Source organism: Seriola lalandi, unplaced genomic scaffold (genome assembly GCF_002814215.2).
Source record: "Seriola lalandi dorsalis isolate HSWRI2012SDOR001 ecotype SW California unplaced genomic scaffold, Sedor1 jcf7180002054591, whole genome shotgun sequence".
Lineage (NCBI taxonomy): Eukaryota > Metazoa > Chordata > Actinopteri > Carangiformes > Carangidae > Seriola > Seriola lalandi.
In genome coordinates, this window is record NW_019525144.1 from 570,234 (window position 1) to 584,516 (window position 14,283).

A 14,283-nucleotide genomic window follows, 5' to 3' on the forward strand; every position below is an offset into this window, starting at 1 on the left:
TTGTACCAGTGCCAGTCTAGTTTGTTAGCCAGGTACATACTCAGCAATAACTGGTGCCTAATAAAAAACTCATCACAGTTTTCTTGATGCTGTTCTCAGGAAGCAAACATGTTTTGGCAAGTTGCACATGCATGTCTATACACTGTATCCCATCCAGAAAAACCTTGTACTTTGTGTTAAGGATCACCTTTCTCGCTGTCTCCAAAACAGGGTTGAATCATATTGGGTAAGATTTGATGAGTAAGAAGTCATACCGTTGAAACATGGTTGCATCTTCTACATCTGACCCAATAATGTGATCCTTTTTTTTTTACTGAAAGAGAGAGTTTTGATGTTCATTCTAACTGTGAGGTTGGAATGCCAAGTTTTGTTGTTTGTTTGGCATCACAGAAGCTTAAACGTGAGGACTCCTGCTGTTTACTGCCACTTTGTGACATTTGACCAGCAAATCAATGGCTAGCCACCTGGTGTTGAAACTGGCTTGCAGAGGCATGTACTGAAACAACTACAAGCAGCTATTTTGCAATTTGAGAGAAAAGAAATACTCAAAAACCCAGAGAAGAAGATTGACTTCACTACTTGCCTCATGTTTTTGATGTGTCCAGCTTAGCATGAAGGTATATATGTGAAAGAATTCCTTCTTATGTATGGGGCGGTAGTTATCGAAGCTTAACTGAGAAGACAATAGTCTAGTCAAGCAAGTTTTTAAAATACGTTATGAAAACGTACTGGAACTTATATAAACTGTTCTGTGCATTGAAGTAGGTGCATGTTGGATTGTTGACTCCAGTTAAATCCTGCAAGTGATTTATTTGACAGAAGATGCAGAGAGAAAGACAGAAATATAATGGTCTACTCAGTGCATGATATCACAGGAGACAAGCCCAACTTGCATGAAACAACATAATGGGGTGTGAATCAGACCAATGCACTCTCACCTCAGAGACCTCATTGTGGGGAATATAATTTGGAAATTAATTATATAAATTCATTAGGCTTCTGTGAGAATTTAAGCACAAGTAATGTCTTTGCTGTAAAAGTGAATTAAGTAATTTTTTTCACTCCAAAAAAAGAAAAGCTGAAATTGCAGTGCGTATTGAATGCCACACCCAGCTTGTGCGTGTTCACCTAACACATGTAATGATTATTTTCTGCATTCCTCCAAGTCAGGTAGAGCGGAGGACTCACTGACCTAGCTGCAGAGAGCCCTTTTTCTAAATATGGGCTGATAAACTGAGTTAACTTAATGAGCTTGAAGAAAAAAAACATCTAGTAAGACGTCTTATTCTTACCACGCTGGATTTTATAGTTAATGTCCATATAGTATAAACCATAAAAAAAACACGACCTAAACCATAGCTATATTTTAAATGTCAACCAGTACAATAAAACTAGTTCTGGATTAGCTGTAGCTTGTATTATAGGAGCTGATATGTTGGACAGAGGTGTTAATTGAGGAATGTTTAATTTGGCTTATTTAAGATTTTTATTTTGTATAATGAAGTTTCTATGTTCTACATTCAGTTGACTTTGTCAGCTTGGTGAAGCCTCAGGGTTAACATAAAATTCTTATTAAGCAGGGTGATGCTGCAACCTGGTGTATATATATCTGATCTAGAATCCTGCTCAGCTAGCTACAGAGAGCTCAGTCTGGCAGCAAACAGCAGAGCTGACGGCCATTTTGAGTTTCTGCACTGAATCCAGGCGTAGTAAATGAGGCCGTAGGATGGGGGAGGGGGGGATATTGTGCTCTGCGCAGTGTGCAATAACATTGGAATGTGAAGTGTACCAGTGATCGTGCCCATTTACACCACTCTGTTTTTGTTTGTTTATGCTGACTTTTTGCATGATAGTTTTTTCAGGTTACATTTTTATCCAATTATGCTGAAATACATTCTCACTTATTTTTACAATAAGGAGTTTATGGTCATTGCTGGGAGCATACTTGCTGATATGAAAGCAGAGTAGGAATGGCTTACAGTGTTGTGCGTATGCGCCAGCATCTCAGTGTGCTGCTCAGCTTTACAGTGTAAAGTATACACTCAGTCCAGGTCTTCTAGGCGTATGTTGGATTTTTTCCACGCACATGACAGCCTGCTAAGCTGCAAAGCACACATTGCTAAATTAAACATTGTTGGTGATCGATGCCTTTTCAGATGACTCTGTCAGCTGCAGTCTTGCAGGTCAGCAATGCAGTAGCAGTAAAGCTAACCAACTTTACAAGTGTAAAACTGAAGCAGGTTATTGCTCTCACCAGATAAGATTTTAAAGATTGCTTGAACAAGAACTGGCTTTATGTGTTCTGTGCCTGTGCTGAAAGCAACAGACAGATTTAACAAAAGATAGTATCTACAATTTGAATGTGCCTGCTTTCTGCTATAACATTACAGGAGTGTAAACAGACAGACTGATTAAGCAATACAGTCAACATTTTAACAGCTGAAAAACAAACCCCGGTGCCTGCACATTCATGAGTTCAGATTCACTGAAATGTGGGTAAAGTGATTTGTATGAAAGCCTCTATCTTGCAGTTTGACGCCTTTGTCCATTGTTCTGCCATGCAGTTTCCTTGTTTTGGGTGTTTTTTTTCTTCTTCACCTTGGTGTGTGCTTTGGTTAGCATCTCATGTCTAATTGATTTCTCTTATGCTGGCGTCGTGCCAACAAATAGCTGATTAGTCACCGGATAAATTTTTTGTTATAGTGTGTATTATCGATTTTTATCTTTAAACTATGCTGAATAAGAACGGCTATCAATGTCATCAAATTATTATATTTGAAATACTATATTCAAAAATCTTTAATAAAAGCATTATCACATTTTTTACTAAATGACCAGAAAGTTAGCTAGTACTGCTGAAACTAAAAGTAATAGGTATATATAATGGACTTTATTGTCATCAACATAATTGTATTTACAGTTTCATGAAATTTGAATTGACCACACAAATTATTGTCTCCCTTTGAAGCCAAGGGCTCAGTTACAACTAAAGGGATAGAGATAGACTGCTTAATTCAGAGGAGCTAATTTTAGGGTTACACTTTGATTTGCATTGTCTGTGGATTTCATGCATAGTTGATTCAATAGTCCTAGTTTGAAGCATTAACATACAATTTACTTAAAAAATACATCTCTATTTCCCTTAGGTTGTCGAAGAATTCTGTTGTAAGTCCATGAACAGGAACCTTTCAGCTTGAAGGTGAGTTATTCATAGATGTTTTAATTACTATATGCACTGCATGATACTTAATATCACAGCACATTTCTTGTTTTGCTACTGAATGTAAAATGAGAATTTTTATGCAGCTAAGCACAGTCTGCTGCAGCACACAGCTTGTAATTTTGTGTGACTCCCATAAAAAAAGTTTATTATAATCACATCCATTCCTGCATTAATATACATTAATAAAATGAATATACATGAAATGAATACATATAAAATATAACAACTAGCCTCAACACTACAATTTGTGCAACAAACAGAACTATGTACGGCAAATCCCTCATGTTTTGCATAACCTCCTTACTGCTGCCAACACTGCCTCAGTTTGTCCATTCTGATTCGCTGAGGACAGAACCAATAGGAAGGTGGGGGGATGGGAGGAAGGTTGGGTTGCTGCTGCTGGTAACTTCAATGTCATTCCTGTTCTCTGGATCGGGGCTTAGGTAAACATGAAATTCATAAGTTAAAAGAGAAAATTAAGGCAAGGGGAATTTGTCAGAGCAGTTAAAGCTTTTCTGACTGACATGAAAAAGGGTTTCTGGCACACTGAGCTGCACCTAGACTGTTACTTTAGGGCAGATACAGCAGGGTGTAATCAGGTAGTAAGGATCTGCCTGATTTGGCCCGGATACTGAGTCAAATTTGTGGTGAGGAGAGAGGTTGTTAGGGAACCGATCAGTTTGGTATGCAGACCTCTGAGAAAGAAGAACCTTCTAGAATAGAAGAAACAAGAAAGCCACAGGGCTCTACAGTGACCTCTTGTGTTTCTTCTGAAACTCTACAGCCATTTCTTTACTATGCAGTGCGTAAAGTCCAGGACAGGTTCATAAGCGGAAAAGATTGTGCTGTTTACTGCTCTCACTATGTGTTGTAGATCTTTCCCAGATTCCTCATGCCCTGTGATAGCATCTAATCTCTCCTTGTCACTCCACAGGCAGCAATGGAAGTTGTTGTGACAGAGGAGAAGAAGAAGATTTTCCGTGCCAGGAAAACCATGAAGATCAGTGATCGACAGCAACTGGAGAGTCTTCACAGCACTTTGTTGACATCATCTCCAGGTTTGTCCAACCCATCTCCACCACCTCTAATGAATGGCACACACAAAGAGGATGGACAAAAAGTAGGAGACAAAGAGCAAAACAACATCTCGGACACAAACTCCCCCAACGCCACATCACCTGCCTCTCCTGCTCCTTTCTTGTCCCTGAATCTATCACCTTCCCCTGCCTCTTCACAAAGTCCAAAAGCAAAGGAAGAAACTCCTACTTCTCCCACATCACCATTCCACTCTCTAAACTTCGAACTGAAAAAGATGGAGGCGGACGAGGAGGAGGAGAAGAAAGGTTCTTCATCATCCTCATCAAATGAGCCTGTTACACTAGTATCAACAGAATCTAAGGAAAACAAGGAAAAAGACACTGAAGTTATTCCAGAGGTGGAAAAGAAAGAGGTAAATGTTTCAAAGTTTTAAGAAAATTGTGCAGAGGCTTTCATTAAACATTTATTTATTCTACAAATTAATATCAGTGACGTCGGTTTATAATGGAGTTGTTCAGACAGTCAAAAAAAGTTTCCAGTAATTATCAATTTATGCTCTTCCTTAGGAGGAACAGAATGCAAAAGTTGACCCAGCTGTGGATTCGGCAAAGGAGTCTGTTAAAGGTTTGGTTCCATGTTCGCCTCTGCCACCTCCAGTATCTGACTGCACAGAACCAATGGATACAGATAGTGACACTACAAAGGCCAAGGACCCTGAGGCCTCCACAGCCAAATTAAAAGATGAAAAACCTTCTTCACCTAAATCTATAACTTCCGATTCCTCTCCTTCTTGTCCTCCCCCGTCTCATCCAGCTTCCTCCTCTAGTGTGGATCTAAAACCAAAAAAGGAAATCAAAGAGGATGACATAAAAAAAGAGAAGAATAAAAAAGAAGATGTGAAGAAAGGACCCATCAGTGAAGATAAGATGGATGTGGATTTGGTGAAAGTAGAGATTAGAAAGGAAAAAAATGATATTGGAAAAACCACAAAGCCATCTCGACCATCATCCACTCCACCATCTAATACAGGTATGTGAGTGGACATTGTGTCACATAGCTTCAAGATAATTGGATATCTGCTGATCTTTACCAATATAGAATAATAATTTCCTGTTCTTTAGTTAAACTAATGTAGACTTGAAATAGAAAGCGATGAAGACTGTAAGGTTCAGGGTTATTACAAAAAGACTCATCGTCAATTACAGTCTGCATTACATGTAAACATGTGGATCAAGCTCCAGAAATACTGCAATTCTCCTCTAGAGTTGCAGAGGATAGTATGCTACTGTTTTCAGGTTGTTTCTTACTCCCTGTGATTTGTAAATTGACATAATCAATTATCCAGATCTAAAACAAAGTATATTATTTTGAGTGTGAATTGATGCATCTGATATCACATTTGGAGAAACCATCATTTTGGATGGACAACCCTTTATGACTTCACGATATTACGTTACATCATTTCTAACATTAAAAACTAGGTAATTTTAATATGTGATCTTCTGTATCATGACAATTCAATATCCTGTTTACATCATTATGTCACTGGCCTGTAGTTTCTGAGAGGAGTTTGTCTTTGCTTATCTGTCTAGTTGAAAGTTCAGATCAAATGTAAATTGGACTTGCATTTATGGACATGGCTTGTTTTTATGCTATCTGGTTTGCTGTCATAAAGGTAATGTCCTGAAGTTGAAATTGTGCAGAAATATAATAATACACTGACTGAAAACTTGAAGTCAAACACAAGAAATCCATCAAAGCTGCTAGTGGGGTCTGACTCTCGAGTTCAGATAAAGGGTAATGAATGGGAAGTAAGCAGGTCTTTGTCTTTGTTTCCCAAGTAGTGCAAGAGGACAAGGGCTCGACCTCGGGACTGAAACGCACTTTATCAGAGGGTTCTGAAAAAGATGGACAAACCGTGAAAAGAGAGGGGAAGAGGCCCAAGGTGGAGCGTGAGGAATTGGAGGCACAACTGGAACTTAAAATTACTGCAAAAGCTGGGAGTCACCATAAACTTGAAAAGGTTTGTATGCAACTATCCTGCTGCATTTTTCCCCCAGTCTAAGCTGCCAACTCTACTTTGGTGGCAATGTATATTAAAAAAGTAATGACACAATTTTGCTTTTTTTTTTCACCTTTACCTGATATTCTTTCTCAGATTGTGCAACAGCTAGTGGATGAACGGCTGAGGGTGTTGGAGCTGACAATGTTTGACAAACATTTCCAAGAACTCAAGGACAGAGTAGACAAGATTGAATGTGCCACCAAACACCAAACTGCCATTAACACACTCCAAGTAAGTAGATGGCATCATTGTAATCTTACGAGCTGCTAAAATTCACTCCTTACAGTTAGCAGCGATCAATTGTAACATCCACCTCCCTCTCTACTGTTTTGTAGGCCAAAATAGCCCGATTAGCAAAAAAGTTTGGTGAAGCTAATCAGGCATCGGAGAACAAAAGGAAACAGGAGGTAATACATGTATTTCCTTTTTTTTCTTTAAAAAAAAAAAATATTACTTGCATACAAGTTATGCAAGTAATATTTTATGAAAATGTTCTGACAGCATATTGTCTGATTTCTGCAGGCACTTGCTGCTGCTGCTGCTGCCGCTGCTGCTGCTGCTGCTACTGCCGCTAAGACTACAACTGTTGCAAACAACCCTCAAGCTCAACGGTAAGTGTGCCCATGCCTAGAGCAGTTTCTCCTCTAGATTCGTTTCTACAATACTATATATAGTAACTTATAAATTGCACAGTAAGGTCTTCAGGGTTTTTTTGAAGTGATTTTTTTATCACTTCACTGCAGGTTCACATGTTTGCCAGACCATTTCATCATGTGACAAAATATTTTGAGTTTTCAAAATTCACAGCATCATTGTATTTAAACATGTTATCTTTGAATACAGCAGTGTGTGCTCTTTGGTATTGTGTGAATATAATTTGGCCTTTGTATGAACGTGACAATACCGGACTGAAGCCAGTACTACACACTGAGCCGTTCACAGCGTGAATAGTTGACATTGTCCCAGGTTGCTATCTGTAATCCCTAGAGGCAGAATTTTAAAACTAATGGATAGAATAACAAATCCTTACATCCTCTAAATCCATACCTTTTTTGGAAACCAAGATTCCATGTCTCTTGTTCGGTTTTCCTGGATCAGCTTTTTAAAACTCTTAACTTCACTCCAAATATTTCTTTAGACTGGTTTGGAATAAACAAACACATGTGCCAGTCTGTGTTTTGCACCTGCAAAGTAACCCCGCGTGGGTCCAGGTCCTGAGTCTTGTGACGTTCTACAATGTGAAGCCTGAGCGTTTCCTCATCCAGTGCAGAGTGTAGTTAAAACTGCACCTCTCCTCCCAACAGCGTGCTCCGTCGGCAGACAGTAGAGCCACATCGTGAGGTGCCCAGTGAAGAAGTGGTGCCCTCTGTTGGTAAGACTCCTGCACTGTCTGTCAAGAAGGACAAGAAAGAAGAGAAAATGGAGGAGGAAGAGGACAAAGATATGGCACGTCATATTGCCATGGCAAAAAAGCTGGCAGAATACAGTGAGGGAAGATGCAGAGCAGACATTAAACTCCGCACGATCACTTCCCAGTTGGAGAAAGTGCTGTACCACAACTGCAAAAGAAGCTCAGGGAATCCCAGGGCTGATCGCTACGCATCGTACATATTCCGCTCCTTAGTCCCATATGATGTCTACTGTGACTGGGTTGCAAAGGTCAACTATGTTGGATTATTGGGCAAGGACGCACTGCCCACGAACTTAAGGAAGACGATGAGGATGTACATTGAGCGTCGATTCCCTCTACTGTCCTGTGACAGCTGGAGAGAAATTCGTGATGTTATCAATGAAATACTGCGAGTGAAGAGAAGAGCAGAATTTTTTCGAGAATATGATGAAAGAACAACTCAAAGAGTTTTTATCTACTAACAATATCTTATCTGACTATGAATTACGTTTTAGGAAAAACACAGCACAACTACAGCGGCCTTAAAAGTAGTAAATGATTTCAGTGAATCCTTAGACAACAAGCAACCTTGTGCAGCCCCTTTTATTGTCTTGTCTAAGGCTTTTAACACTGTGGATCATGCAATATTGAAGTAAAGACCTATCAATGTAGGACTGAACAAACTGTCCGTAGGTTTGAAAACTGTTTATCAGGCAGACCTCAGTGCATGCAGGCGGAACTTCACCTCTAGCTCCCTTAGTGTATCTAAGGGTGTGCCCCAGGGATCGGTCCTTGGACCACTCCTATTCAATATATATATATAAACAGTCCTCATCAAAATGTTTCCAATGCAAATTTCCACTTTATGCAGATGATACTGTTCTGAGTTTACATCAAGCCAGGCTCCTTGTCAGCTTCAACAAGCTTTTAACACTGCGCAAGGTACCTTGTATGATTTAAAAATTTAGTTCTGAATGCTGACAAAACAAATGTAACAATGTTTTCTAGTACAAAATTGAAGCCACTAAACCTTTCATCTATCACTCTCAGAGTCCAATCTCAGGACTCTGAGATTGAGTCTGTATCTCAATACAAATATCTAGGGATTGTAATTGACGATTCTCTATTTTATGCCTCAAATATAGCAATTAGTGACAAAAACTAAAGCTGAAATTGGGTTTTCATTTTAGAATCAAGTCTTACCTTTCCTTCGATGCCAAAAGATTTGTCACTGTCATCTTTATGTCTGTGCTGGACTATGGCAATGTAGTATATGTGCATGCATCTTTGCAATGCTTACACACGCTGGGTACTGTCCACCATGGAGCACTGAGGTTTATGACAAATTTTAATGCCCTTACTCACCATTTCTCATTGTATGCTCAGGTTGGATGGTCTGCCTTGTCCACCCTTAGACTTAACCACTGGCATATTCTTATTTGTAAGGTTATTCTTGGTCTGCTTCCATCTCACCTACAAATCTGTATCCTTCAAATAAATATGGGAAATTACTGTCTTCGCTCCCAGGACTTATTCCTATTATCTCCCTAAAGCCCAAACTGAACTGGGAAAAAGGTTGCTGCTCCCTCTGCTTGGAATAAGTTGCAAAATAACCTGTATATTTGGGAGCTGGTCTCACTGGATGCATTTAAAGCAATTTTAAATGACTTGGAGGCCTGGACATCTGGCTGTAGATGTTTTGACTGATGACTGATTCATATTGCCCCCATTTGATCCCCTATGTTGATGACTTGTGACGAATATGATGAATATTTTTGATATTTTACAATTCTGTAATTTATTCTTTATTTTCATTTTTTGTTGTCACATGTATCTCTGCAACCATGTTAATTGTGCTGCTGCCTGTCTCTGCTAGGATGCTCTTATAAAAGAGATTTTTTATCTCAGAGACTTTTCCTGGTTAAATAAAGGTTAAATAAAAAAAATAGCTGTCATTTTGAGGGTTTCATGCTACAGCAACAGAAGCATACTGGGACAATTGTCATTATGTGTCATTGAAATTATCAAAACGTTTTGTCTAAATATCAGTCTCACTGCACCCCGATGACTTGTACACAAAAAGTTGCGGAGTTGGCACCACACTCAAAAACGCTTAACTATAATTGCATACCGATAAATGCTTTAATGAAAATTCAGACATGTACTTTAATTATGTGGTCGAGTCTTGCCACATGTTGTTCAAAGATGACTGTATGAAATGGAATAAATTGAAATCTCAGCACCTTACCACATTCAATCGTCTTCCTGTCATGGACATAAACGGCTCAAAGTGTGAAAAACTCTAAGCATAAGCAATCTTTCTGAACAGGCCAGTCCGGACTTCCATGGAGGTAAAGCAGACTCAAGCAACAGTTTCTTCCTCCAGCACACCTGGTGAGTTGTAGGATTTCCTTTTGCGTAGGATGTTTTATTGGTCTTTGTTTTCGATAGAATAACCAGTGGCATTATAGTTTGCATGTTTTCTATTTTTTCATGTGATTTTTGTCTGGATTCTGTCATGTCCCGTCCATTGTGCTAAGAAATGTTTTAAAAGACCAAACCCAACTATGATTTGATCAAACTAACATGTATTCCCTGTGAAGCCAAACACAGAGCGACATGTTCCTTCATTACCATTAACATGGGCACCATATTTTATTTTGAAGCAATCGGCATACGCTGCCCTGCTGGCTTAAATACTCGCATGCATTACCAAGTCTGCAGCTGAAAATGGTCCCCATCTCTATTTAGTCCAGTCAGAGTTATTTTTATTAAAAACTACAGTGCCCAACTGCCTTTTGAAAAAATGAAAGTGCACATTTGTGATGTTTTTTTGTTTAAGTATCACTCTCACTGCACCTAGATTCTTGCCAGCTTTGAAAGGAAAGCCAGTCCCACATCAAAAAAATAAAAAATATGTTTTTGATAACTAATGGGCTTGGAGCTGAGTGCCACAGACGGGCTCAGGGAGGTTTTGGTCTGAGATGTACTGATAATAATGGATCTATCACCATCCTTATTCTTTCAGTTTCCTGTTGGTGTGTGTAAGCATGTGAATGAATTTGTCTGTATCTGAGTGGACGAGTTGGAATAGGTGTTTACCTGTCTTTTGCTCATTGCATGCTGGGATAGGTTTTTAATGGATGATTACAATGAGGACTAATCTGCTTCTGGTTTTGCACCTTTTAGTTGACTGTAATTAATAAGGAGCAGATGAGTAAAGGAGTGCAAAATCCTGTTCATTTGAAAATCTCAGTGACACTTTCCTATTTTCCTCAGCAAATCCAGCCCCACAAGCTCTAACAGCCCCAGCCCCAGTCCCAGCAGCAACATCCACCTCGACAGCCATGGTTACACAGGCCCCCATCCTCCAGCTGATCACCTCCACCTCTAATGCTGCTTCCACTGGCATTACCACTCAGAGTCCCACAGGCACCCTACTGCTGAAGACGGCCCCTGGGAGCAGCATGGTGGCTACAGGCCAGCCGCTTCTCATCCAGCTGCCTTTATCAGTGACTAATGGCCAGGCAGGAACGCTGGTCAACATCCCTGTCTCCTCTCTGTCTGCAGCCAACTCACTCAACAAGGCCAAAACCACTGCTTCCACCGCCACTTTTATACTCAAGCCTGCTCCCACCACTACCACAGCACCAATGTCTGCCCCAGCCGCTGCCACTGTCCCAGCGCTCCAGGCCTCCACTGGCCAGATGTCTTCTGCCCAAATCTCTCTTGCACGAGCCGTGTACCAGGGTGGTGCTGGGGGGATAACTACGCCCAATGCTGGGGTGTCTGTTACCACAGCCAGGACTCCAGCTCAGTCTGTGTCTGTAGCCGGAGCTATGTCGTCAGCCTCTTCACCTGCAACGTCGGGGCCAGCAGCAACAGGTTCCACTGCTCCAGGACCCCCACAAGGGACGTCTCTGACATCAAAGACAGGTGGGGGTTTGCGTTGATTAGAAAGGTTGTTTTGTTTTGGTGGTATATAAAATGTCATCTCTGCTGGATTCAGAAGCTTGTAAAAATCAAGTTGTCTGTCATGTGGGACACGCGCACAAACGTCAGACGGGGAGATAAAAGACATGGCAACATTTGGTTTTCACTTAAAATGTATATTATCGTTTAAACATCAATGTGCCTTTCTGTACCATTTGCTTGTTTTGGTGTTTTGTTGCTGTATTTGTCTTTTTTATTTTTTTATTTCTCTTGATCAACTTTTATTTTCTCTTTTCTCAGACAACCAAGCTACAGGAGCCACTTCATCCAAATCAGCCACGACACGACCCAAAGGCTCTGTCATTGATCTCACTGAAGATGATGATGATGTGCAAGGTAAGGCTGAAGCATACCTGTTTTTCCCATACAATAAAATAGATTTTTAATTCATGATGTTTGTTCAAATATTGTATTGAAAAGCAGCTTTAAGTCTTATTATGTTGTATTGCACGCTCTGCAGTGACAGGAGTGAAAAATGCCACCCTTGCAGCCCCCTCTCCGAGTCAGCGTCCTCACCCAGTCGTCAGCATTCCCAACAGTAAGACCGCCACATTATATTGATTTAGTGCATGCATGTCATATTCTAACAAACGCATAAACCACTGCTCATGTCATGTTAATTATTTGGCACTGTTATGATAAATATTGCATCTAATTCTTAATAAAAAAATAAACACAATTAAAGTTTGTGTATTTTGCATGTAAACTGCATATCTAATTTTCACATCTGCTCTGTCCTCAGGTTCAGGAGCAAGGTTGTCCCCGCAAATCAGTCAGAACTCTTCCAGCAATCCTCAGTTGACAGTCCACCACCGCCCCCCACTGGTGATGAATTAGAAATACATTTTTTTATATTTTGCATAGAACAAATTTAGTTATTTAATTCTGTACCTTACCTGTTAAGTCTTGATTATTTATTATTTGCATGTGATGTTGTAACGAAATGTGCGGATCTTATGCTGAGAGGCTGCCATCAGTCCAGTTGACTTTGTCCAGTAGACAGATTCTTAACTGTAAAAGCTCAATTTGATGGCTGTTTGGAAGTTGAGCTTTTATTTATCTCAGTTTTTGAAAAACTTTCTCCATAACATTTCTAGAACCACTTTCATTTCACTATAAATGATAATAAGATGTTTTTAAATTATTCAAGAAATAGTGGTCATGATCATATTTAGCCCCTTTTACTAGATGACTAACTTATGACGGTTTCCTCTTTTATAGGACTCTCCTTTGAAATCCCGCACTGTAACCACTACTGCGCCAGCCAGGGGCTCCAGCATGGTACTGCCCCCTCTCCCAGCAGCACCTGCACCTCCACGTTTACCCCCCGAGGCTGAGCGCACCTCACCTCCTCAGCAACCTCAGCTGAAGCTGGTGCCAAGTCAGACTGGTATAGTGCTGTCCTGGTGTGTGGCAGAAACTGATCGGACCTGTGCAGCTGTAGACAGCTATCACCTCTATGCCTTCCATCAAGACAACTCAAACAGCAATGCAGCACAGCAGCACTGGAAGAAGATTGGGGAGGTGAAGGCCCTTCCTCTTCCCATGGCCTGTACACTGACCCAGTTCCAGTCTGGCTCCACTTATCATTTTGCTGTTCGAGCCAAAGACATCTACGGGCGCTTTGGCTCCTTCTGTGAACCTCAGTGCACAAATGTCATCAGTTCCAGCTCAAGTTGAACAGTTAAGGAGTGGAAACCTTTTTTTGCATTTGAAAGTTCATGACTTCCTTTACTTCTTTTTTGTTAGGAACTCAAATATTGTGCATTGAAGACATACAGTATCTGTAAATATCTACATTACAACTGGACTTCTGACTGACTTGGGAAATTGAAGCAACAAACAGTTGGTTTTGTCTGGTTAATGTATGTATTGTATTTTTTGTGACTTAAGCTGTTGTACATAATTGAATTACTTTGCCTCTCTACCAAGTTGGATATTTATGTTGTTTACTCCTGTTACTCTGACCCAGATGTCTTTTGCTTTACTTGAGAAGAGGTGACAGGATTATCAATGTAAGCTCAGAATTGCACAGATATGTATAAATGTGTGGTAGAAACTGAATGATAACTTTTGTAAGTTCTGTCTGGTACCCAGACTTTGACAAACACAATAAAAGGTTTTATTAAAGTCTTGACTTAGTAAATTTGTGACTAATTGTATCTGCTGTTGTTTGGTTCATAGCTTTTCACTGCAATTACTGACACCACTAGTCTAACACCTTAATTAAAACAGTACCCGTAGAGATACTGGCACTTTGGTAACATGTCTGTGAGAAAATCCCATGTTTTACCAATTAAAATGGATATACAGTACTTTGTACACAGACACACTGAATGCCTTGTATTTCCCCTGCATGGTGATCCAGATAATTAGGCTGATCTGCTGAAGCTTTGTTTTCCTCAGAAATCTAACAGCTGCTCTATAAATCTGGCAGCCTATGATGAAATGCAGATCTGCCAACATTAGTGATGACATTGACTGTAGCACTCATCTTCTAGTTGTTCCACACAGACCACAAGAGGATGACAGTGTCTAGCATAATATTGCATTTCTCATTTGTTGCTTTAACAG

At 40.1% G+C, this 14,283-nt stretch overlaps 1 protein-coding gene across 5 annotated transcripts in view; it reads left to right on the forward strand.

The window, feature by feature from the left end:
* atf7ip (activating transcription factor 7 interacting protein) overlaps positions 1–13,839 on the forward strand; it is a 31,066-nt gene extending 17,227 nt beyond the window's left edge. For 3 of the 5 annotated variants that reach the window (XM_023419168.2, XM_023419170.2, XM_023419169.2), the window contains exons 2-14: positions 3,147–3,199; positions 4,158–4,673; positions 4,828–5,290; positions 6,103–6,284; positions 6,420–6,557; positions 6,662–6,733; positions 6,849–6,937; positions 10,046–10,110; positions 10,996–11,652; positions 11,950–12,045; positions 12,170–12,247; positions 12,452–12,534; positions 12,931–13,839. In XM_023419168.2, the coding sequence (XP_023274936.1) occupies positions 4,164–4,673; positions 4,828–5,290; positions 6,103–6,284; positions 6,420–6,557; positions 6,662–6,733; positions 6,849–6,937; positions 10,046–10,110; positions 10,996–11,652; positions 11,950–12,045; positions 12,170–12,247; positions 12,452–12,534; positions 12,931–13,389 (2,892 nt within the window). In that variant the 5' untranslated portion in view covers positions 3,147–3,199; positions 4,158–4,163 and the 3' untranslated portion in view covers positions 13,390–13,839. The remainder of the gene's footprint in view (positions 1–3,146; positions 3,200–4,157; positions 4,674–4,827; positions 5,291–6,102; positions 6,285–6,419; positions 6,558–6,661; positions 6,734–6,848; positions 6,938–10,045; positions 10,111–10,995; positions 11,653–11,949; positions 12,046–12,169; positions 12,248–12,451; positions 12,535–12,930) is intronic. The other 2 variants (XM_023419172.2, XM_023419171.2) reach the window with 2 other exon arrangements.
* The last annotated feature ends 444 nt before the right edge of the window (positions 13,840–14,283 follow it).